Source organism: Astatotilapia calliptera, chromosome 7 (assembly GCF_900246225.1).
Source record: "Astatotilapia calliptera chromosome 7, fAstCal1.2, whole genome shotgun sequence".
In the NCBI taxonomy this organism is placed as follows: domain Eukaryota; kingdom Metazoa; phylum Chordata; class Actinopteri; order Cichliformes; family Cichlidae; genus Astatotilapia; species Astatotilapia calliptera.
In genome coordinates, this window is record NC_039308.1 from 49778991 (window position 1) to 49805122 (window position 26132).

Here is a 26132-nt window from a genome sequence, read left to right on the forward strand (position 1 = left end):
GATCAATTGATGTCATCCCTGCTTTGCAGGAAAAGCAAAACGATTTGTGCTACAATTATTAGGCTTCAAACGGTCATCTTTTCTTCTTCTTCTTTTGCGGTTGTTTGTGGGTGCCAGCTGGTGGATCTCACTCTGCAGGCTGTACTTTGCCAGTGTTAATCCACAAACTGTTGCATAAAATGCCGCAACTGTAAGCTGTGTTGTTTAGCCTTTATTGTTGCACAAATATATATATTTTTCACCAATTTTGTTATCGGCAAGCGAGACAAAGAGACGGGGACACTGGCATGCCAGGCAGCCAGCTGCTCACACAGGGAGCATGTCTTTAATTATTTTAAAGATAGATGGGCTGATCGTGACATCAGCAACTTGGGCAGTTAAGCACCCTCTTTACTTTCCTCTGTTATTTAAATAATACTGTGCAAGAACAAAGACGCGGAGAGTCACCTCATCTGACTGTACGATCCTTTTGATTTGGGTCTAATTGGGTGCACGTTAGCCTCTGGTATAACAGATACAACTAATTAGGCCCTTGCTCGTGTAATTAAAATGATGTAGCATGGCCAAGCTTCCAGCAGGGTATGTCTTTAACAAAAGTAATTAAGAAATTTATCACCTGGAAAGATCCTTTATCCATTTTTGTCTTCATATCAGGCCCATCTCTGTTTGTTTTCACATGACAAAGGCAAGTCTGTGCTTTGTCACCATCTTCTGCAGCTGAAAGGGGCTCTGTGGTGGAGTTGAAGGTGTGAAGAATTAGGTTTGATCCTGGGCGGCTGGCACTTATCAGGAGTGTTGTGATATGGGGAGCTCAGTAACCTCCTCTGAGATTCCGCTTCTTTTCCCTCACACTCTTTATATTCTCCACTCCTCCCTGCTTCCCTCCCGTACCATTAAGCCCTGCATTAAACATTCATATGGCACCTACAGTGTATTCAGAAGACACACTACATCCCTGCTGCTCTTCCTCCCTCTTCGCTCTGCCCTCTTCTTTTTCACCGTAACCCCCACTACCCCCGACTTCAGCTCCCCCCCCACCCCCATATCAGTGAATTCCCACTAATAAGGATACTTAGAGTAAATCCTCACAACTCCCCGTTTCACAGCGGATTAGCGTTCTCACCCTTGGCGAAGAGAACAATTGGTTAAGAAGGGCAAAACAAAAAGAACTCCTTGTTGGTGATGTTCTGTTTGGATCCTTGAGCTTGTTTTCTGTCTTCCTCGCTCTCACGCTCTTCTTTCCTTCCTCTGGCCGAAACAAAGCGGTTACCCACTCCCTCCGTTTTCCCTTACCTCTTGCTCTGACTTTTCACTCCGCCTTGAATGCTCATCTCTCATTACCAGATTTGCCATCACTGCACATGTGCCCCTCTGACCACTTATGGATTTGTTTTCCATTAATACATTTCTAAGTCTGACTAAAGCTAATGACGTCCTTCAGACTGAGCTCAGTCTAACAAATGATACTAGTAATTTCTGCTCAAGTGAATATAAGTTCCCCGAGGACAAAAACACAACTCCCCGACTCTTTTTATGTGCACTTTCCTCACTTTAAAAAAGAGAAAACAACGATAGAAGAGACAACAAAGTTCATGTAAATGATAAATAGAGTTGACGCAGGAGTTTATCCCTCTCTGTCTAAACCTACTCTATCACATGTAGAAACGAGGCAGCGAGCACTAGCCCCACCGGAGCCTTCTAGCAATTAGGCAAGTGCCAGAAAAACACATTAATCTAGCTGTTATATCTAGCCTTGTTAATTTATAGTTGGGTTGTGGAAGCTCACTCATTAATTGGCTGTGTTGGATGACACACAGCGAAATTACATTTGCATAGATCATTTTTAAATTGCCACCCAACATCCAGCTGGGAGCAATGCTGAGAATAAACCCTCTGGTTTTAAATGTTTGCTTGCTTGATGGCAGTTTAGTGATGAGAGAACACGGAGGAAAGGTGTCTGAGAGAGGTCTGTGTGAGCTGTTTTTTTTTTTTTTTTTTTTTTTTTTAAAGCTGTGGTAGCCATCTCGCCCACGCCTCCATACAAGCGGAGAAATTGGCTGTACTCAGCAGACCAGGACGAAGATAGCGAGCAGTGGTAGTGGCGATGAGGTGGGGAAGGCAGAGGGGGTGGCAGAATGGGCACCCATGCAGGAGGGGAGAGTCAATTCCAAAAGGACTGTTGAGTTTCTTTCCAAAAATTGAATCGTCAATTTCCATTCAGCTGACCACTCTGCAGGATTGGAAATGAATGAGTGTCAAAGCAGTGGTTGTCCTGGAAATAGAGGTTAGCCCTGAAGTGAAATTCAACGACGACAGCGTGGGGAGGTCGTGAGGGAGGAGTGGATAAGTGGTAGAGGAGAAAGAAAGGTGGACTGGAATCAAAAGTGAAATTGAACACGGGGCCTGACCTTGCTGTGCTCCCTCTCGCGATGGCCTGGGTGATAATTCCTCTGGCTTGAGCTGCGCAGACTGGCAGCTTTGGTGTGACCGAGTCTGAAAGAAGGGACGGCTGTAATTATCGGCAGAAGGCTCAGGAGATAACGAGTCTGAAATGCAGGCTTCCACTGGCAGACATCAGTGCTATCTCATGCCCAACACTTGTCATGGCCGGTGCATCCGAGCACGTGTGCAGAGGTGTCTGTACCTTTTTATGTGAGGCTGCTGTATGCATCTTTGTTAGCCCCCCGCTAGCAGAAACCTGCAAGGACCCCCCACACCCACACACTGTCTGGATGTGACAGAATGTCAGCGCTCTCACCTGACATGAAAGACGCAGTGACACCTTTAGAGATGAGGTGCAGATGTTATCGCTGACATGCCTCAGCTACGCCACACGACTGGCCCATAATGCCACCTTGCTGCTTATCAGGCCATCTGCAAGTTGATTAAAGCAGCTTATTTTTAGACTGTGGGGGACTAATTCCCTCTGACCTTTGTGCCTCTGCATTTGATTAGAAATGGCAATCACACGAGGTCTGAGCAATTAATCATGAAGAAAAAGATTCCAAAATGAAATATAATCAGGTGAGAAACCACAGATATGGATCGCATTACACCTAAACCTTCAGCAGCGGTGGAAGACATATACAAATACTTTAAGTAAAAAAACAAAAACAATAATACAACAATGTACCATCACTCAAATACTAAAAATGCTTCAATAACAGCTCTATGTTAAACCCTAAACCCTTTGACAGTATTCACAGTTAAATTTTTAAGGGAACTGCATTACATTTGTTACTTTTACAAGTAAAAGTATATCATTTGATAAACTAATGAGTCGGACTGTTGCAGAATGAATAATTTCACAAGTATTAAATATATATTGTTTCTTATCCATTATCTTTCCAGTTGGTCAAGGTCCAGCTTCTTTTAGTGAGCACTTTAATCATTCACAATAAAAACACTGGCACTCTTTAGTTTCTGTTTGAAAAATTTGGCTTAACCTCGGAAGAGGATTAGTGCCACATCGCTGTTGTAGAAATATGAAAAATTATACTTTTTGTCAGAGCGATTTGATCCTAATTGATCTGCAGTGAAAAGAAATACAAGTGCATGTGTACGCAACAGGCCACTGGGAATGCAAATCACTGTTTTCATGATCAGTTAATCTCCTGAAAATCCAGTTAATTATTTGATTGTTTTGTTTGTCGTTTCTCCCAGTTTATCCAAATTTTCAATTGCCCCATGTGATGTGTTCAATTTACTGTGTGACCACGAGTCCAGAACCTCATACTTATAATTTGCAGTGATATAAACCAGAAAAAAATGCAGCCTGTCATTCAGCAATTGAGAGACCTGGTGTGCTCAGGGTGATAAGCAGGGGCAGCATTGTGGCACGGGGTTAGCACTGTCGCCTCACAGCAAACTGGATTCGACTCCACCATCTGAATGGGGCCTTTCTGTCTGGAGTGTGCATGTTCTCCCCATCTCTGGATTCTCTCTGTGTACTCCAGGGTCCACCCACAGTCCAAAGTTAGGGGGGTTTAGGTTAACTGGTGATTCTAAATTGCGGGTAGGAGTGGATGGTGTGAATGGCTGTCTGCGTTAGCCCTGCGACAAACAGGCGACTTGTCCAGGTTGTATCCCACCTCTCGCCCTATGGCACCTGGGCTAGGCTCCAGCCCCACCACCCCACCATATCCTGATGGATGGATGCAGCAGTTGTTTAGCATTTAGAGTTCAGCATTCTTATTGTATGACTGGCTTAAATGATGTGCTAATTGCTTTAATGTTAAAAGGTTAATAATTAAAATGAGTTTTCCATTGAAATTAAGTCTGTATTTGTATCCAAAAACAAAAAGTGCCTCAGTGGCTTGTAACACTGCGTATCCTTAAACCGAAGTTTCAAGTGAACAAAAAGAAGGAAACCTATATTTTCTAATTAGTTTGTTGTTTAATTGCTTCAGCACCACCAGCTCACTCCCATTCCTTAATTGTTTATCTTTCTCCTTCAGAGTCACATACAAAATTACAGTCTTTCTCTCACAGTTGGGCAAACAAACACCCCTCTACTTCTCAGATAGACTTAACGCTCTGGTAGTAGCAGGGACACAGCAACGGGAGGGTGTGTGTGTGTGTTCGGGAGGGGGGGGGGGGCTCTGAATGAAAGTAGCACTGATCATCTCTATGATTTCAAACTTAATTAACCTGGGCATTGCACCACACACACACACACACACACACACACACACACACACACACACACACACACACACACACACACATCATCATCATCATCATCTGGCCCATCAGCAGTGGATGATCACTATCTCCTCTCAGATCAACTGTGATGGCAGGAAGAGAAAGAAGAGAGAAAAAGGGCAAGACAAGACTGAGACTCTGTCATCCCACCAGCATCAAATACCTTAACCCGCTATTAAAGACCGATTCAAGCAATTCACAACCTGGGTCTTTTCATAGCTGTTGATGTGATTTCTATTGGGTATGACACTGTTGTACTTACCAGTTCATTTACTGAGATCTGGGTAGATGATGACATCAGTCAAATTTGTCAGACTGAATAGGAAGAAGCATTGAGAGGACCAGACAAATTGAAAACGGTTAGCAAAGCCACCTTATTTGGGAGGTAAAATTGAAAGTGAATAATGTACTGGAGCATGAATGATTCCTCACTGCAAAGGAAGAAATTTACTCTGCTATCGTGAGTCAAAGTTGAGTTGGGAAATTATAAACTGGACTGAAGATGTGGTTAATTATTTTATATTTGTTTACTTCCAGATCAGTTGGGGTAACTTGGGGTTTGCTTGAAACCTCTAACTGTCCTTTCATACTTCCTGCCTCACTGAATGTTATGCAGTAATATTTGTGGCTCCAGCTAACAATTATTTTCTTTCTTCAATTAATTCAGAAGTGATTATTTAATTAACTGTTTGGACCATAAAACTTAAGAAGCCTAAGAACCCAAAGTGATGTAGATTGCTTTGTCTAGCCAACAGCCAAAAATCCAAAGATGTTCAGTTTATCACAGTCCTGCCGAAGTTAGAAATTATATATATATATGATCCAATGTTAACCTGTATATGATCCCCTCAGAAAACTGAAAAAACTGGAACACAGTCTGTTGTGTACACACATGCGCTTTAGAGCACAATTCAGAAGAAGTTATAAAAATATAATTTGGCTAACTAACTGCTGCTCTCAGCAAAACAAAACCTCACTTGCCCCCTGCTCATGCCCTCCCCAGAGACCTGACTCAGACCGTCTGGCTGTCTGTCTGAGCTTTGAGAACACGGAAGTGCAGACTCAACCATTACCACAGTCAAACGAGGGAGGTTTGTGTACCCACAAGGGCCTGTGCAAAATTCCCAAAACTAACCATGAATATAAAAATACCTCAGCTTTGCTGCTTCTCATGAGAAGCAGTAGAGAAAGAGCCCAAGACAGCAGATTGATTGGTGACAGGGCACTCTCTTTCTTTCAGTTCTTCTCTCTTCCTTCCTTTTTAAGTTATTCCTCTTTTTTTTTTTTTAATCTTTGTCTCACAGCCTAAAAAAAATCCCCTCTTTTTTTAAATGTTTTTTTTTTTTTTTTTTTGTCCTCTCATTTAATGTAAAAAATGGACTGCATTTATATAGTGCTTTTTGGGGGGTCTCTTTCAACTGCCATAAAGTAATTTCATATAATTAGCCACTTCACCCAGTCATAGATTACGTATCCTGTAGCTACGGTACATTTTTTACCACATACTCGCACACCAGTGATACATTAGGTGTACTTCTGAAGTTCATTATCTTGCCGAAGGACCTTCTGACATGCAAACTTGAGGAGCTCGGTACTGAACCACCAACTTTCCAATTAGTGAGCATCCCAGTCTACCTGTGGAGCTGTCCTTCATATCTTTCTGTGTCTCCTTTCCTCAATTGTCCTGTCTGTGTGGTCATCTCATTTAAGTCGGTGACATTTGATGTGAAGTGGCGCAGGCCCGAGAGCTTATAGACACTGACTCATAAAAACACACATGTGCACTTGACTTGATGTGCAGGGAAAGGTCAGACCCACTCTCAGAGGGCCTAATCACCCACTCTCATTGAGTGGCCTGCTCGCTCAGTCACACTTGATTGTGTGCGTGTGTGCTTGCGTGTGTGTGTGTGTGTGTGTGTTTGTGAGGATAGTGTGGTCAGGGTGTGACTTGGTGTATGTAGGCAAGCGAGTGAGAGTGAGTGGGATAGATCATGCCTCAAGAGTGTGGCGGTTTGTGTGCAAAAGTGTGCTTTCCCTACTTCTGAACGTACGATCAGCAGATGACCGTTTTGGGTCGGGTGACAGACAGACACATGAACTTGTGCATGCAAATACACGCGCCATCCTCTTGCCCCAAACATGTGGTGCAATCAGCAGCCTTATCGTGGGAGCTGTGGGGCAGTAACAGGCTCATTAACTTCTCCCTGAGCCTTTTTTAGAGAGGGAATTGGCCAAGACGAGTGGGCCACACTCGTCTTTACCCCCTCTCAGTCTATTTGTGACATTTGCAGTAAGTGATTGTGCGTGCGCGTAGGTGTCACGCTCATTTTTATTCTAGCCCATAGTCCCTTATGTTTCTGTGCTTATTCCACCATTAGTGGACCTTCAGAGCTGCCCATTGCTTAAAACAGAAGCTAGCAGAGCAGGGCAGCGGGGATTAAGTATTAAAGAGCCTCAGCTGCTCTGGGGCTCCTGTAGCTCAGCGTTCGGCCACTGCGGCCTGATAATGGTGTTTGTTTAGCCATTAGTCAAGCCCTGCTTAGCAGCTCTCTCCCCTCTGGCTGCAGCAGCTCTGATAGATGATGGATGAAGATTACAGGGGTTGGCGGATTGAGGAATGAGTGTCGTGGAGTGGTTTCAATAGCATCAAGAACATTCGGTGGAAGTGCATGCATTGAGGAGTTGATCTCAATGACAAATTGATTTTAAATCGGAAATTGTAATTTGAAACGATGAATATGACAAATGGTAAAGTTACGTTTTTTAACGCGGTCATGTTGTGTAATAGCTGCTGTATGTGTGATTGTCATATGCACATTTAAGAAACTGATAAATGTTGCAAGCTTTTTATGTGTTGTGGTTCCCCTTCTTGCATTAAAAGATAAGAGCAAGTAATATTTTGATGATATCTTTAATGAGGTGCCCGAAACGCCTCACCTCCTAAGCACGGTGTTTCACGAACCTCATTAAGCACCAGAGCCATGTCCTGCCGGAAAGAGGCCTGGGCAGAATCAGGACACACTAGAGAGATTATATCTATTGACTAGCTCGGGAACTGGCTCGGTGTCCCCCTGGATGAGCTGGAGGAGTTTCTTGTGGAGAAGGTGTCAGTGAAAGGATAGATGGGCCTGTTTTAAATCTATTAGAACTGGTGCTTGGTTTTTGTTTTTTGTTTTTTTGTTTTTTTTAAATCATATTGCAAATCAAATTGCTCTTGCAGTCTCTCAAGTATCGCATGTAATTTTTTTCCAAATCACTGCGCCATACTAAGAAGAAGGAGCAGAACTAGTCCAAGCAAATGTGTTTGTGCGTGTGTTTCATTTGTGAGAAAAAGAGGCTGTTAGATGGTGCCCTTGTGTTATGAGTTGAGGTTTTGTGTCGAGGCACACACAGTTTATCAGAGACTACCCTTCCTGTGATTAGTTCCCTTCTTCGGACTAATTAAAAAGTAGCCCAGTCTATTTCCTTTTGCACCACCAGCGGAAAGTACTCCTTCTCACTGAAAGCTATTTAATTTTATGAGGTATTTCTTGCAGCTAATTTAGCCATTACCTTTTAAGCTCTAAACGTGACCTTTTCTCCATATGCTGAACAGCGCTTGCTAATCTTTGGGCCATTACCTGATAGCTGTTAGTCATTACTAAGAGCTAGAATCTTACTGGGCCTCAGCCAACGCTTATATCCCCACCATCACAATGCTCAAGTCACCATCCACACTCTGACTCATCCTGACAAGTGACAGGCACCTGCCAGCTCGCACAAAGGGGCTATTGAGACTCAGTCAGTAACGTGTGTGATTGCCCTCCCTCTGTTCCTGTCCTCCTTCCTTTCCATTCTGCTTTCTTTGCTGAAGTTACTAGAGCTTGTGCTCTATTCATACGCTACCATGTCTCTGTTTAAAGGATTGCATTTTTGGGAATACACATTTGTTTTCTTTCTAAGAGTGAGTTAAGAAGATTGCATCAAACTCGTCCAGAGGGAGAAATACACCTACTGGCACTTCTAAAATGCAAAAGTTACCATGTTGTATCTTTTTTTCTTTTGAAATGCTTACACACAGAAACAGAAACCACTCATGTGGTTTGGTGGAAACTGCTCAGCTGAACTATTTCTTGGCAAACATAAACGCCTTGTGGAAAGATTCCTCATGTCTTGTCTTCACTGTCAGCTTTCATAATTTCTTTAATGTCATGTAAGCAAGGAAACTGGTTTCTGTAATTGGGTGGGCAAAGAAAGCCGATCTCCCTGATCTCCCTGCATGGGTTATTGCGTTTTTAATCAGCCTTTTATTAGTACACATGTAGAGGGGGGGAAAATCAGGGAGAGAAAGTGAAAGGCAGAGTGGCTAGATAAAAAGGCGCATCATTACATGGAGAGTTTTTAAATTATTCCATCCCAGTTCTGACTCAAACTGAAACTCAGAGTATCATCTATTAATTTACACGAGTTGGTTTCCACTCCTGAACCACTGAATGTTTAATTCACACACATTTACACTAAGGCTGTTTGCCTGTCTTCTCACTATGGCGTCTGCTACCAGATAAAATCAGTAAGGAACATCTTCTATTGCTCATCGCTTATGAAATAAGTCTGATAATGCCCAGACATTTAGTCAGTGAGCAGTTGCACCAGCATTCACAGTATTATGTATGTGTAGATTCGCAGTCATACGGTTCGTGTAGTCTTGAGAGGCTGAAAAAAGAAGGCAGCTGGACTACTTTAGGCCTGGAGTTCAATATGCAGTTGGTGGAGAGTCTCAGGTATTTAACCTGTGGTGTGGGTTGTCCCTTTTGGGGGATGGTGATGGGAAAAAGAACCACAAAACCTAAAAATTCCATGTCTCAACCAGTTAACAGAAAATGGCATATTCATAAATGGTATAAACAAGTTTTCTTTTTAATATACATATCTTTTAATAAAGTGCATTTTGATGTTTCACTGGGTAACCATGAGGCTTTAGCATTTGTGCTAACACCACACAGACATAAGTCCTAGATTGTGGGTTTATTAGCGTTCAACCGTAAAGTTATATCTTAATGTCCACTACTACACAGGTTTCTTGTTCCTATACATGGGAAGGCAAGCAAATCAGAGACTATAAGATCAGTGTTCTCCTTGAAACAAAACGAAAGCTGGGCACTGAGACTAAACCACATTACAAGATACCTTCATGGCTCATTGGCGTTTATGCTGGGGAAGTGAAATCATTATAACCAATAAGCTGTGTAATGGATTCCTTCCCAGCAGTCAGTCTGCCTGCCTGACTTCTTAATTGTCACTGTATGTGTGTCAGTATGTGAGTGTGAGCTGTTCTTTATATGTAAGTGCAAGGTGATTGTGGTCCTGGACCAGGGGATCACCTCAGGGTGGTGCACGGATTAGAGAAGCTGCCCTTCAACCCACGGAAGCAGGGATTTAACTTTCTGTGTGTGAGAGCAAGCTTCCGACGCGCTGAAATGCCCTTGAGCAATACACTGAGTTATTACCTGTTCTGAAAAAAGGAGTCTGGCCTCTGACAGAAGATGGTGAAATAAAAAATTCCCCGCAGCTAAGCAGTTGTTGAGTCAAAAGGAAATGAGGGTCAGCGCTGACACAGTGAGTGGATTGTTTGTGTAGTAGACTGACGAAACATTGGACTCGTTTTCTGATCTGTTGGTATATTATTCATCAAAACTATGTCAATAAAAACAAGACTAGAATATTAATTGACTGACGGATAATGAAAATATTTTAGAGTTTCAACTGTGGGTGTAGAAATACAATGCACGATACAGTACAGTTGGGACGCTTTATAAAGTTTAAATAAAAACAATATGGAATGATTTGCAACCCCATATATTATTCACACAGAAAGCACCAATCTGGTAAACTGAGAAAATGTACCATGTGGGGGAAAAAAACCAGCATCTGGAGGAAGGTTTTGCATCTAATAAGGTTAACTGGCAACAGGTCAGTAACATGATTGTGTATAAAAAGAGCATCTTAGAGAGGCAGAATTTCTCAGAAGTAAAGATGAGCAGATGTTTTGCAAAAATCTGCATCTATAAATTGTGGAACAATTCTGTGATCTTTGGACTCCCAGGGAGCACTGAATTACAAACAGGCACGTTTGTATCATGGAAATCACTGCATGGGCTCGGAAACACTTCCAGAAACCATTGTCTACAAACATAGTTCACTGTGCCATCCACGATTTTAGGCTAAAGTTTTGTCACGCAAAGAAGAAACCATAAATGAACATGAACTAGAAACATCTTCAATGGGACAAAACTAAATTAAAATGGATTGAGGCAAAGTGGAAAGTTTAATGTCTTTTTGGGGAAAAAAATGGATGTAATGTCCTCTAGACTAAAACGGAGAGGGAACATCCAGCTTGATGCCTCAAAAGCCTGCATCTCTGATGGTATGGGGGGTACATTAGTGGAACTGGCAGCCTGTGCATCACGGTGTATGAAAGGTGTATAAGCAGATTAGAGCAACACAAGCACCCATTGACTTTTGACCTTGCATATTTCAGCAAGACAATGCTGAATGACACATGTCTCTATTATAAGATCATGGCTACATAGTGGAACTGTCCAGGAGCTGAATTGGCCCTCCTGGAGTCCAGACATTTGACCAGTTGACAACATTTGGACTATCATGAAACAAACAACACGAAAAAGACGACCCAGGACTCAAGTATCGAGAATTCCATATCAGACAGGAATGGGATAAGAGTCCTCTCCCAAAAATCCAGCAACTGGTCTCAGTTCCCATATGTTTCCAGACTGTAATTAAAAGAATAGAGGATGTTACACAGTGCTAAACTTTTTAATATTAAAATATAGGTTTATTATTTCCCAAAAATTGCATTTGTTTTGGGTTCGGGTATGCTTGTCTGCACCCTACAGCTGTTAGTATGCATTAGTAAATGTCTGGATGTGGCCGCAATGGCAGTCGGAAGAGGCACTGGCTCCTGAAAGTACCTTTTCTCTGCCAGGCCAGGCTGTTTAATCAAGTTTCCCGCATCTGCCAGCTGTGTCCACACTGCAAACAGCCACTCTGTCCCACTGGAGAGTTGCAGCATCCAGCTGGGGTTGGGGAGGCCAGTTAGCATTGGGAGATTAGCCCAAGCTGCTGTTGGCCAGACAGAAGAGGTTGAATTTCTGTGTTTGTTTGAGAGACAAACAGAGATTGAGAGATTACAAGAGACACAGAGGTCAGCTGCCGGGCGGTATGAGGCAGAGAAGCCTGGTAGTGAGTGAGTGAGTGTGTGTGTGTATGTGTCGCTGAACACAAGCACATTTAAATGTGTACTCTGCTCAAGTAGTTTGTGTGTGCAAGCCTGTGGTTTTGCGCTCTTGCTGCTCAAGTGTCCAGCTGGCAGAAGGGAGATAGCAGGAGCCTTGAAAATGGTGACGGAGCGGTAAACAGACACACAAACAGTCTATCAGTCCTAATGAGGAAAACTGCTGGGCCTAAAAGGATTGTGTGCATGTGTGCTCGCAGGTTATGCTCGCACCGGCTGACTCATGGTCATACATCATAACAGACAAACATACACAAGAGGACAGATGCATGTAGACACACACGTACACACAGGCAGAAACCCAGAGATGTGAGAATTGGGGCACATACGGTCTAATAAGAGAGCAACGTGTGATACACACACTCTTGGGTCATGGGCCAACTTTAAAGGTGTTAGCAAATTTAGGCCAGAGCAGCTGGATCCCGCTAAAATGGACCAGCCCCATCAACCCCACCCCCTCTGTGCCTGGTTCCCTGAATACAATGGCTGGGCTGGCTGCTTTTGGTGAGCATGGTTTTCCCAGTCAGTCAAATTGAAATAAATGAACTGCCAGCCCTGACGGCAGGGTAATTGTTCATATGGAAATTGGATTACCATCGTCACACCAGCCCTCCTTTACAACTTGTGAAACAATTTTACTCCGAGCATGGGACAAGACTTTTTGCATGTCAAAAAAGGAAGTGGTGGGGGAATGGAAGACATGCAGAGAAAGAGTTCTCCACACTCTCCCGCTTCATGTTTCATCTTTTAACAATGCTTCTGTTCTGCCTGTGGTTTCCTTGGTGGTGGCAGGAAAATAAAGGACAAGGATCCACCCCTCAGTTCCAGTTCCTTGTCATGGCTCTCAACCTGGGTTGTTGTATCTCCTTGGGCTCATTTTATCATGCTTTTTCAGCATGCTACATGTTGTTAGAGACATGGTAAGGTTTGAATCAGAGCATTAACCCCGCGTTCACCTCTCTTTACCCGGGGTCGACTTCTCTGGGGACAGGCTGCTAATTTAATCGTACTTCACTTATATCAGTGTATAACAGGGAAAGTGGTTTCACATCAGTGTCAGAGCTGTCAAAGGCAGCTCTCCAGTAAAGAAAGTGCTGAATATGAATGATCGCAGTATGGGGTGATATCCTGTTAGATTTTCTGGGTAGGGTGTCTGTTTCTTCAATTATTATATCAGTTTCCTTTCTGTATCTATTTTAATAAGGGCGAGGGGACTCATGCCGCTTCAAAACTTGCCGGGTCAGCAGTTATGTAACCGTTTGTGCATCTGATCTAATCTAATCATCAGAGACATATTTCTCCAGAATTTCAATTCTGCTATCTCCTTCCTGATCTTTTGCTCCCTTACCACGACACACTTGCAGACTTCCTCCTTAGGATTGGCCAAGAGGCGTGTTGACTGCCATGCTGGGTTTTAGTGCCCCTGTGTCAAAGAAACACAGCATGGCAGTTTGAAGAGAAGAGTGTCTTTGTGTGGTCTGAGCAGGATTACCTCGTCAGCACTTCAAGCTGAGCTGGTTTCATGTATTGGGGCTTGCACATGTATCTCTAAGCCTGTGGATTTGTGTGTGTGTAGGGTGCACACACCTTCCATTTTTCAATTTAATATCCTTCATTTTTTTTCTCTGTTGAAAGCTGCTTCTCCTGTCCAGACATGGCCTACCTTATGGAGGAAGGGTGGAAGAAATGGTTCTGTATTTGTCAATAAAAGGTGTGTGTTTGCGCATGTGTGAAATGATAAGCAAGGAAACAAAAAAGCCACACCTATGTGCTACAGGCAAGCCTGTGCATGCCATACCTCAACAGTTTAGCTGTCCTACTTCGCTTCTCTCAAACCGAAGGAGTACATTTGAATTGGAGACTACATATCAGAGCGGTGTAGCACATCGTGTTCGTATGGCTCATTCAACTCTGAGCTGAATCTTCAGTTTGGTGTCGTTATGGTGAGGTGAGTAGTCAACTTAGCTTAAACAAGTACTGTTTAGGAAATGCGGTTTATTGACAACACTACTGATATAGTTTGTCTGAGGAGAACAAAACAGTTTTCACAGGTCTTTATGCCAGTTAATATTGTAAGGACTGGACAACACAACTTACAGATACTGTTGAGCCTTAAAATGTTCAGAGCGTTTAGGTATTTGAGGTTTGTACATCTCATTTATAACAAATAACAAAATGTGTACTTCCTACTTTCTTCCACAATGGAAAAAAGCATTATTTGCACCGCTCCTTTAGTTTTCTGTTGTTGCCTTGTTTCATTTTCACTTAGTTTTACATACCGAGTGCTAGAAATTGCTCTCTGGAGATCTGCCCCAAGACCTACTGGTAGCTCATATTTTCACAGCATTTGCATTAAAATTACTACATTTGTGCTACAATGCCATTCTTTTTTTTTAGATCAGAGGGTGGATAACTGCAGCATTTTTCTTTATAATGTGTTAAAATTCAAGAACAACACAAATCAGCAAATCCAAAAGAATGAAAACTGAATACTAAAACTGAACATTATAACCTCTCTGAATGATTTATTCATGAAGAATTTTCAAGCACCGCTGTAACAGACAGCATTAGTTTTAACTAGGTGCAAACTACCTGTTAAACTGCTGAGTGACAGTGAGGTGACTACCCTGTGGTGGGACTGAATTAATTTTTCATCTCAAGGTTTCTACAAGCTTTGTAAATATATGCATAGTTAAGAAGAATGATACAGTTTTACATGTGTTTAAAGTAAATACAACCTACTATAAACAGTCATGAAAAAAGTGCACCCCATGGTTCAGTAGCTTTTAGAAAAGACTTTAGCACGAATGACCCAAAGTAATCATTTTCTGTATGACTCTGTCACATCACTATGAAGGAATCTTTTCCCACTAGTCTTCTAAAAGTAGAGAAGCTTCTAAAACGTTGCTTCAGTTGTGGGCATTCATTTATGCACAGCTCTCTTAAGGCCCCAACACAGCAATCAGGTTTTCGTAATTTAATTTTTTTCTTTTTCAGCCATTCTGTTATAAATTTGCTGTTTCAGCTAAACTTTACCTGTCAGAAAAATAGCCTGTGTGTTGAGACACAACACAACACTCTAGACTGTGTCATTATTTATTCTTGTTAAATAAATAACACATTATAATATGTTTCGTAGTTAACCTGAAGCTGTACTTACATAATTGTAAAAACTGCTAAAGACCAGAATTGGCCCATTTAAGCATTTGTGTGAAGAGTTAAAGAAGTTCTAAAGCTCAAAGATTTTTTTTCTTTCCGTAACCACAAACAATCACGTGAAAAGGAATGAGGTGAAATGCCTAATTTAAGGTCAATTCAGTGCTGGCTTCAGGCTGTTTGAATTTGAAAATTGACTTTCACCAGATCATATTTTTCAGATGTGCCAGCTTCATTAGTGCATGATGTGTTTCATTATTATTTATTCCAGGCCATTGGAGGCTTCATTAGCTGCAGGCTGATGCAGCACGCAGCCTCTAAATTTAGCAGGCTTTTATTTATTCAGAATAGCCGCGTGTTGGATGATATGCCCAGTTGTCATGTTCTCTCACAGCAGACATGTTGAAAAAAGAGGTGGGTTGGTCTGGGGAGAAATGGGCCTCATTCCACCTGTGCCACCCCCACCAGGCGTCTGTATCTGCTCAGCTCTTTGAAGCCTCTTTAATTCCAGCGTTAAGGATTAAGCCCATGAAAAAAAAGGATAAAAAGTGACAGAGTGACAGAAGGAGACATCTTAGGAGAGAACAGGCTCTTTTGAAATATGTTAAGAAATTCGTTTGCACTGACCCACAATGCAACATCTGAGGGAAATTTGTGTGACACATTTTTTTGTCTGATCAGGGACTGGCCATAGGATTTGCATGAATAGGAAAAGCACCCTTTGAAGTTGCAGTTGTAAGTGATTCTGGAGTTTTCTGAAACCTAAATGAGTGTCCAGAGATGATTGTCCTTGAATTTGTGGTCTGAGAAAGTTTTATTGGGAGTTAAAAGAAATCAAGTAATTTTTTTTTGTCACAGGATACTACTGACATAATCCACTTTTTTTCTGTGTGGTATGTCATATCAGGGTAAATTGATAGTAAAGGGGATATTATAGTTTTTAGTGAAAGACACAGAGTCATCTATCTACAACATGTCTGTAGACAATCCATTAAAAAGTGGGAATTGTACATTGTGGCAGTATACAAACAGCTGTTTAATTTCATTCTGTAGGTGTGCAGATATGCAGTAGGTGTAATTGTATGTACAGGAGTGTGCTGACAGTGTTTTTGACAGGTATGTTCTTAAGCAGAAAAAATGCACATTAAAGGTCATGTAGCTTGTTAGACTACCTGAATCTGTCTAGTCAAAACATAATAATAGTCAGATGGCACCTTTATATGATAAAATTTGTATACCAACTTACATACTACATACAATGTCACCCTAAATTTGCTCAGAGTACAGTTTTTGTTTACAGATCACAGAGCTGCTGATTTCATCCTATGGTGATTTTTTTTCCTTTAATACCATTTTTTCCTTTTAGTTTTTCTCTGTGGACATTTTTGCAGTTTTCCACCTCACTTTGTCAGTGAAAGTTGTCTCTGTTTTGCTTTTGATGTCAACATTTTGAGGCTGTGAGGCTGTTTTGCAACTCGTGCAGTTTCTGTGAAGCTTCCCTGAAAACTCAAGCACAAGCGTTATTGTCCTGCCGCTTAAAGCTGACACGGGCTTGTAATTGCCGATGGATATGTCCTTTGAAATTGAAGTTGTGTTACTTTAGAGCTGAAATAATAGTTTACATAATATACCCTTTATTTTGTCCACTCTGTACTGTGCACGTAAACTCAAGATTTCTTTTCTGTTTTTTTGGTCTTTTCCTCTCAGTTAAATCTTGGCATAACACTTACCGCCCCTCCTTAATTAAAGCTGTAAAAAAAGCTGCCGCACACATTTCTGTCCTGAATAAGCAGAGAGAGGGATTTTATTGCACCATTCCCATTTTAATGGAAATATTTAAGACTATGAATTGAAAAGGGCACAATACATTTATGTAATGAAATGGGTTAAGGGGGGGTGGATAGTTTGAGGCAGTAAATGGGGGGGGGGCTAAAAAATCAAGAAATCGAATTGTCTACTTAAATGAAAATGAGTGTTGCCAGTGAAATTAACGGCCATGCGCGCCCCCCCCCCCCCCCCCCCCCCCGGCAAATGTCCAATCAGTGGTCTTCCCACTTAGTCCAGTGAGCAAAGGCAGGTTGACATAATAAAACACAGTTTTGGCAAGTGACTTTGACAAATGTGTCTGTGAACTTGACTGGCAAGATGATATGAGGAGGAGGATACTACTGAGTGTGTGCAAGACTGAAACCACATGCAAACATACACTAACATTTGCTGTGTGGGCAATGGCTGCTTCAAAGCCACCTGCAGTTCCATATTTACCACAGCCTGCGCAAACAGCAGTGAACGAAGGCTCCGCAGGCACCTGCTGTTAGCCGGTACATGAAGCTGTCTGTAGTTTACAAGGATGTTGTGTGATCATATTTCCTGAGACAAAACAGTGTACTTCCTAAACACATTGTGCGGCTGTTAGGGCGGAAAAAAAGCAAGTGTAAATGAAGTTGGATGTGATCCAAGCTTTTTAAAGAGTTGTTTATTGTGTTATGGGTTGAGATCTAGTTGTTATCCTTGTCTTTTTTACCCCTACACAAACCAGTTTTATTTTTTTCACCAGTGATGGCTTGAGATAAGTCAATTGAATTCAACCCCCTCCCCCCCGTAATATAACTGGATCAGGGAGTTGAGTCAGACACAAACACCTACGCCATGCGCTGTCATCTCGAGGCAGTTTTTAAATGGTTTTAGCCCCATAACTTAAATCTGTGACTCTAAAGTGGGATATGCTTCATGTGTTGTACACCTTAAAATCCCAGTTCATTCAAATTACTTCCTGTTACTTTTGTATATACACTAGGCTATAACTTCAGGTGTATAGCCTAGTGCAACCCTATTGATGTCTCCATGTGCAGATTTTCTAAAAATACACTATATTGCCAAAAGTATTCACTCACCCATCCAAATCATTGAATTCAGGTGTTCCAATCACTTCCAGTTGAATATAATCAAGAAGCTAGGCATGTAGACTGCTTCTACAAACATTTGTGAAAGAATTTGTCACTCTCAGGAACTCAGGGAATTGCAGTGTGGTACCCTGATAGGACGTCACCTGTGCAGCAAGTCCAGTCGTGAAATTTTCTCGCTACTAAATATTCCGCAGTCGCAGTCACAGTCAGTGGGTGTTTCCTATTCCAATGTGCCAGTGCACACTGTGTGCCAGTGCACAAAGCAAGGTTCATACAGACATGGATGACGGAGTTTGATGTAGAAGAACTTGACTGGCCTGCACACAGTCCTGACCTCAAACTGACCCTCAGCCCCTCCCAGTGAAGCAGGCTTGTTGCTTAGAACCAGTGTAAAGACAACTGATTTACCTTCAGTTTTATGTATGAGTATATGTGTATGTATGTGGGGTTATATTAACTACACACAAACCCTTTGTTGATGTGTCATGTTGCTGATAGTTAATGTGCATTTAAAGTTCCATTTAACTTCATTAATAATAAAACACTTCTTCCTTTCTGTTCCTTCCAGAGATGGCAAGCTGGGTCTCCATCCTTCTCTTCCTCTTCTGGCTGTCAGTCTCTCAAGCCCAAGGGGGGAGTGGAAAAATCCCCACTGTGGAATTCATCTCTGAAACCCTGATTAACAATGTGGTCCAGGACCCACAGACTGGTCGCATCTACCTGGGAGCAGTCAACAATATCTTCCAGCTGAGCCCGTCCCTCCAGAAGGAGGCCCGCACTGAGACAGGCCCAAAAAAAGATGCCAAAACATGTACACCTCCTGCTTCAGGCTGTCAGGACACAGTGCTCATGCCCAACAGCAACAAACTTCTGCTGGTCCACCCATCCAATGGTTCACTAATAGTATGTGGCAGTCGGTACAGAGGCATATGTTCCCTCCTCAACCTGTCTAATGTAGAACAAGAGTTGTATTACAATGACAACAAAGGAGAGAGGACTTACGTGGCTAGCATAGAGGATAATGTGAACGTGGTGAGCGTCATGTCCAACTACACAAAAAATGGCCGGACCTTCAAAGTGTTCCTTGTTGGAAAGGGCTATGGAAGCCTGGACAGTACAAAACTAATCAGCACACGAATCCTTGAGGACTACCAGGACTGGGTTGTGTTTGAGAACATCATTGAGGCATCAGCGGTACAGACGGCGCCATTTGTCCTCAAGTACTTACACGACTTCCAACATGCCTTCAAAGAGGATGGTTTTGTGTATTTCCTCTTTTCTCGGACTCTCGATGGCACAGATAACAAAAACTTGACTTTTGTGTCTCGTCTTTGTGAAAATGACCAACATTACTATTCGTACACAGAGCTCCAGTTAACCTGCGGTACAAACAACCGGTACAACAAAGTCCAAGCTGCATATGTGACTTTTCCAGGAAAAGAGCTGGCACGGGTCATGTCTCAATCTGGTAATTATGGGACGGTCACCTCATTCACAAAAGTCCTCTTCATGGTGGCTCATCCAGATGACGACGAAAGCGACTCTGCTCTCTGCATGTACCCGCTGAACTCCATCAATCAGCAGCTGATGGATATAATCAGTGCATGCTACAGTGACTCTGGGGAGATTTCTGGGGTTCCTGCTGTGGACGTACCCTACTCATCTCAAACCTACACAGCATGCACTTCAAAAATTTCTGTAAGTGCTTCTTTGTCAGCTGACTCTAATTTAAAAGAATGTTTTGAAAAACTCAGATTGGTATAATTATAATTTTTAATGCAGTTATCACTTTTTATTATAAAATCTCAACATTTAATTCGTTCCCTGGATAACTTGTAATCTGACCAAGTCTTAAAAAACAAGGCTCATACACTTCCTTTACAATGCAACAGTGTCCAATGAGAATTTGTGAAAGACACAATTCTTGTAGTCTCTGTACACCACCACAGTGGATTTTAAATCACACAATCAAGACGTGGCTAAAGTGCAGACTTTCTACTTTAATTAGGGGGCTTCAGTATTTTTTGGGGTTTTTTGTTTAGCATTTGTCTGAGTCTAAGCAGAGAGTATAGCCCTGTACACTTCACATTTCATCCTTCTGTTTCTGTTTCGATCAGCAGTCACAGTAATCAGACAGTAGTGACCCAGTTTCAGTGGCAGCTATATATGCCCAATCTGATCATGAGCTGCTTCTCACCCCTCCATATTTTTCTCTACCCATCATTCTGGTTCAGGCTGTTAATCTTGGTCTAAGAAGGTTGGAAAGAAAAGCGTCTGGACTTTAAGTTGCTTGAAGACGTTTCACCTCTCATCCGAGAAGCTCCTTCAGTTCTAGGGTCAAATGGTGGAAAGTTCCAGATTTAAGCCCTGTGGGAGGATTCCCCCAAAAGGGACAATATATTCTTTTCCTAATCACACAAGCCAAGGTGTAAAAAAAGGGGTGTAGGTCCCAATCAGCCAAGGTTTCGGATAAGCTCATTGTGAAACCTAGCCCCACCCTATCATGTGATTTCTTGAGGTCAAATGGCCCAGGATGCAAGTGGCCGTGAAGGGATCTCAAAACTTGATTATAGATAGCAGACAGTTGGTGTCGTAAGCCACCGCCTCTGTTCAAAGATGGCTGTCCACAGTGGACATAGATGGCTTCTTTCACTTCTCTTTAAATCTGGGACTCTCCACCATTTGACCCTAGAACTGAAGAAGCTTCTCGGATGAGAGGTGAAACGTCTTCAAGCAACTTAAAGAAGTCCAGACACTTTTCTTTCCAAGCCCCTTAGACTACGATGACATGGATGACTGAGAACCTTCACAGACATGCTGTTTATCTTCAATCAATCAATCAATCTTTATTTATAAAGCACTTTTCATACAAAAAAAATGTAGCACAAAGTGCTTTACATAGTTAAAAGCAGCCCACCCCACCCTCCAACTCACTCCCCACACTCTCATTAACATAAATGATGTGAATACACACATATCCCCCCCCCCCCCCCCCCCCCACACACACACACGCGCACACTTAAAGAGTAAAAATTGGGCTGGGCTCGCAAGAGCCAAGTGAGGAAACACTATAACAGGGAGCTGTCTGCACCGGGAGCCGGTCACAGACCGCAGCCTCCAGGCTGGGCACACAGCAGGAGGGAGGCAAAGGAGCCCCCCTTGGTTTCACCTATCCAAAGATTTTTTTATTTCAGAACTGTAAAGGTTCTTTCAGATTTTCTTTGGCAAAGTTTAATCTGATCCTCTTGTTATTGAGTGTAACCGATAGTTTGAACCTTGTTCTATTCCCATTCATGGAGGTGTTGTGATATGTCTACCACCCCTGGGTGTTTTTGACTTAGATGTTATGAAGCCATTTTTCTTATCTATGGAAATAATTTTTCTCAGGTCTTTATGTGTTGCTGAGCTGGCCATTTCATTCCTTATTTTCTAAGAAAGTACCAGATTTTTAATTTTTTTTTATTCCTGAAGTTTTTATTATTTCTGTCCAACCATCTATTCGCTTCCGCTTATCCTTTTTCAGGGTTGTGAGGGGCGTCTGGAGCCTATCCCAGCTGTCTTAGGGTGGGAGGCAGGGTACACTGTGGACAGGTCACCAGATTCTGGTTTATTTTTTCAGCTGAATGCTAGCCTATCTCACTTGCACTGACATGTATTTGGGGATTTTTATTTATAATTAGAAAGAAAAGCTATAAAATGTAAATTCGACACTTCAAACCACCTTCAAGTATTACGTCCACTTCATTTGTCATGAAGTAACAAGGGAACTGGCCTCACCTGGAACTACTTGTCAGTCGAATATCCAGTTGGTTTTAAACCTCTAAAAAAGGGGGACTGTGTATAAAAATGGCTCAAATTCTCAAAGAAGTTTTGGCAAAGATTTGCTAAAATGCCTTGAGTTAAAGCTTAAAGTTTAACTTCAATCACTTATTGATTGTTTGATTTAGAACCAGCCTTTGTGGTGTAGAAAAATAAAACCACCAAAATTACGCCTTTGTTCAAGTTATAGGCCGAACTTTAATATGGATCACTCTCCTCTTACCATGTACTAAATACACTTGTCAAATTTGGCGGTCTATTCATGTTTTAAAATTTTCCCTTTGCTGCCTCTGACATGTCAAGACCGCTGCTACCCTGCACCACTGGTTGATATTTTAGCTGTTTCACATCTCCAGCTCCCACCATAGGGTCTGCAGCTGTAGGGTATTTACTTTAGAGAGACTGAGCTTAATACCGAGATCAGTACCTACTCAGAAATACTTGAAGTATTCCATGAACAATTTTAATATGCCAAAGACTTTTTTAGTTATGGCCCAACTTAACTGGTTATTTTACATTTTTTACTTGCATGTATTAGTAGTTTCTTGTTAAGTGATCGTTAACACGAGTTTTCCTATTGTTCTCGTCTCAGACTTCCAACTCTAAAGCAAATACTTACTTGTAATTTTTATTCATTATTGTAATCAAAGAAATGATCAGTCAAAACAAAGTCAATTTTAGATTGTAGATTAAAATGGTCGAGTGTTCAAAGCACATTTCCCATCTCTGTTATAAAGTTTAAGTAGGATACGAACAGTACTGCAAAGACAGTTAATGTTATTGGAGTGAAAAGCAAGCAATGTCTGATCGTCCCTTCTTGTTATCCTTTCCCTTTACAGAAGGATGCATTGGGAAACTTCAAGTGTGGTGCAGAACATTTGCTTTCGCCTCTGGCAAGCAAGCCAGCATTTGCCTTAAAGGCAGATGCAGCGTTGACCATGTCGGTCCATCTGACTGCTGTAACTGTTGCTGTGGAGAATGACCACACGATCGCCTTTTTGGGCAGCGCCAACGGAGAGGTCTTCAAGGTTGAGTTCTCTTGTGGTTTTTTTTGTTGGATATTTTTTTCCTCAGTTTAAACTTTTATCTGAGGGAAGGTGTATCAAGTGAATTTAAAACCTCAAATTTCTCTTACCTTTTGTCTTTTGTTTATTTTGTCCAGGTACACCTGAGACCAGGTGAATATGGCAACGAGCCGTACTCCTATGTTGGCAACAACATAGGAGAGAAGGTCAACAAGAACCTTTTCCTTGACCAAAGCCAGAGCCACCTCTACATTACCACAGAGAAAAGGGTGTGTGTGTATATTTAACACTTATTATACATTAAAATTCTGGCAGAGTACTTGCTGGTGCTAAGACTGAGCTCCACAATGACTGTATTCATTTAAAAGAGAAAAAATAGATCCAAACCCAAAAACTATGCTGTGGTTATGCACGGAGAAAAGCCTGTATGGTGCCACTGTAGAAAGCTGCCTTGATTAAAATGAGAGATGTTGCTTTCAAAATGTCTTATAATATAAAACAAAGTGTTAATAGCTCTGCTGAGCAGCCTCAGTCTAATGTGGAGAGGAAAGCTCACTGTCTTAGAGAGCGGGCACATACAATACCATTTAAATATTGAGATGGTATTTTTAGAAGGGAAGACATGGACTTCACAGATCACAATCAAAAGTAGCAACGCTAGCTGCATTAAGAATAGATAAACAGATCTATACAGAATCATGGCTTTGTTCTTACATCCACACAGCTGACCAATCACAGCACGAGTATTAGCATTTTATAAAAAATAAATAAATATATAATAATCAAAATTATTTGCTCCATTGCTTTTTTAAGTTTGCGATTTCAGAAGTTTTGCTTTCATTATATTGACTCACATCTGTTTCTGCAGAGGGGGAAGAGTTTCTAATGTTGATGCTGTTAAACATTCAGATTTTATCGGAAAAATACTGATGTCTTGAAATAAGATCTAATGGATTGGCTTTTACATGTAAAAAAGAAAACAATTTCACGCTGGTTACAGTAAACATTCAGTGCTTTGTGTTGAATAAACTAAGTAATTAAACATGGGGAGAAGACAGGAGAGACCCCACTCGCTCCCACTCTGCACACCTGCAACATACTAAGGAACATTTACAGCTACACTTTAAATACTTGTTATTTTTGTCCAGTGTCTCCCGTAAGGTGCACCTTTGATCATATTTCACGTTGTAATAATCCAGATCACCAAGGTGCCAGTGCAGACGTGCCTCGAAATGAAAGACTGCCAATCATGCGTGGGACTGAGGGACCCTTACTGTGGCTGGTGTGTTTTGGAGGGCAGGTAAGGATCTCACACACACACACACACACACACACACACACACACACACACACACACACACACACACACACACACACACACACGTACATTCTTGCATGCATTTACAAATGCATGCACACAGCAACAGACTAACACAAACACCCACACATGCAATTCCATTCCATCTGTAAAACACAGCAGGATATTTGTTCAGTGTTTTATTGCAGACACTTTTAGTACCCCTCAGTGTTTATATTCCATCTCCTGTTGTCCGTGCAGCCGTAAGGAATTAAAGCTGTTTGTCAGCCCCACACGGCGAAGGCAGGCTGTGCAATTTACTCTCATCAGTCTATATTTATCAGGGTCTGGAGGGTAGAAAAGTGCGCATGTATCATGTGTTTTACAGGGATGTGATCATGACTAGGAAAAAGAAGCAAACTCTGTCCCTCTGGAACTATCTGATATATCCGATGCTCTTACTGTGCAACATTGTGCATGCTATTTAGTATTAGAGCTGAAATCTATTTATCAGTTGATAAGTCAATTGACAGAATATGAATCAACAACTTTTCATAAAGAATTAATCAATTCAGTCATTTCTCAGGCAAACGATTCGATGATTTGAGCATTTGAATAGGATAATTCTGCAATTTTTCTTTTCCTTCAATTGCTCCAAATGATTTGAAGCAGTGCTTAGTTCGTTTGCTTCTCATTTATGAAAAAAATTCAGTCCGCGTGATTTACAGTGCAAATTTGATGTTGCATTATATCCTGTACTTCTGTTTATGTGCACAATATCAGTTCATCTCTATGTTAGTTTGTATTTCCTTCAGAGTATGTATTTTAGTCTTTGCTGCATTTAGTGCTAGATTGATTTTATCAAAAAGAAGTCACATGTTTTTATCGCTCCTGTGTATTTTGTCTGATTGCAAAGTCATTTTTTGTCTTTAACAGTTTCATTTCTTGCATCATCACATAATATGAATAGCTTCATTAAAATTATGTCCTATTAACCAAATACCTTAGATGATCACAGCTGGGAAGCTTGAACAAAGGAGTATTTTTTTAGTACTTTGCTTAAAGGTTATATATATATATATATATATATATATATATATGTCCTGGGAACAGCTAAGATACTGCGCAGGACCCTCAAGCTCCCAGGCCTCTGGTAGAGGACCCGAGCTTGAAGGATAAACCGCCCGCAGGGGCGTGCTGGGTGTTTTATATATAAGTTAAAATGACCCTACTAATGTAGTTACCATTGAGGACCTTGCATGTTTTTCTTTTTGATACATAAATCTTTATTTTGTGCACAGACCCTGCTGGAAGTCACGTAGGCATTGAGTTGTTATTTACAAACTGACTTTTTGTGAAAGCATTCATGGCATGTGCAGCTCAGGCTGATGGGATTTTCTCATCCTTCGTCTGAAGGTGTACCAGGAGGTCTGAGTGCCGACGGGCAGAGGAGAAGAATGGCTGGTTGTGGAGCCCCAAGCAGCAGTGTGTCAAGATTGTATCCTTCTCTCCTTCAAACCTTTCCTGCAGAAAGACCGGCAAGGTACAGCTCTGTTTGTTCCTCACTCAAACCGTCTCTGACTTCCTTTGTTCTCTTTTATTGTCCCTCTTTTCTCTGCAGTACCTAACTCCACTTACATGCAGAGACTGAGTAATAAACTGGGAATCAAAGACCTCGAGCTCTAGGTCTTCCAGCTCTGTATTGATCCACCCAGAAAAATCCAAACTGTCTTATTATAACCTGCATGGCTGATTGTCTGAAGATGGAGAGCCTCTTCCTATTCCCCCATTTTTTACTTCTTCTGTGTTCCTGCCCGTCTGACTCACACATGAATTCCCATCAGCAGCATGTCACTCCTTTCTCTTTCTCAGTTTCTTTCTTTAAAAAGAGAAACAGTTTCTTTATTATAACTTTGGTTACACAGAGATACAAA

General features: G+C 41.7%; 1 protein-coding gene across 3 annotated transcripts in view; it reads left to right on the forward strand.

Annotated features, from left to right (window-relative positions):
- plxnb2b (plexin b2b) overlaps positions 1 to 26132 on the forward strand; it is a 142783-nt gene that overhangs the window by 64564 nt on the left and 52087 nt on the right. For 2 of the 3 annotated variants that reach the window (XM_026175356.1, XM_026175357.1), the window contains 5 exons: positions 18626 to 19755; positions 22716 to 22904; positions 23039 to 23170; positions 24101 to 24201; positions 25615 to 25741. In XM_026175356.1, coding sequence (XP_026031141.1) covers positions 18628 to 19755; positions 22716 to 22904; positions 23039 to 23170; positions 24101 to 24201; positions 25615 to 25741 — 1677 coding nt within the window. In that variant the 5' untranslated portion in view covers positions 18626 to 18627. Of the gene's footprint in view, positions 1 to 13829; positions 13944 to 18625; positions 19756 to 22715; positions 22905 to 23038; positions 23171 to 24100; positions 24202 to 25614; positions 25742 to 26132 lie in introns of those variants that run through there. The other variant, XM_026175358.1, reaches the window with a different exon arrangement.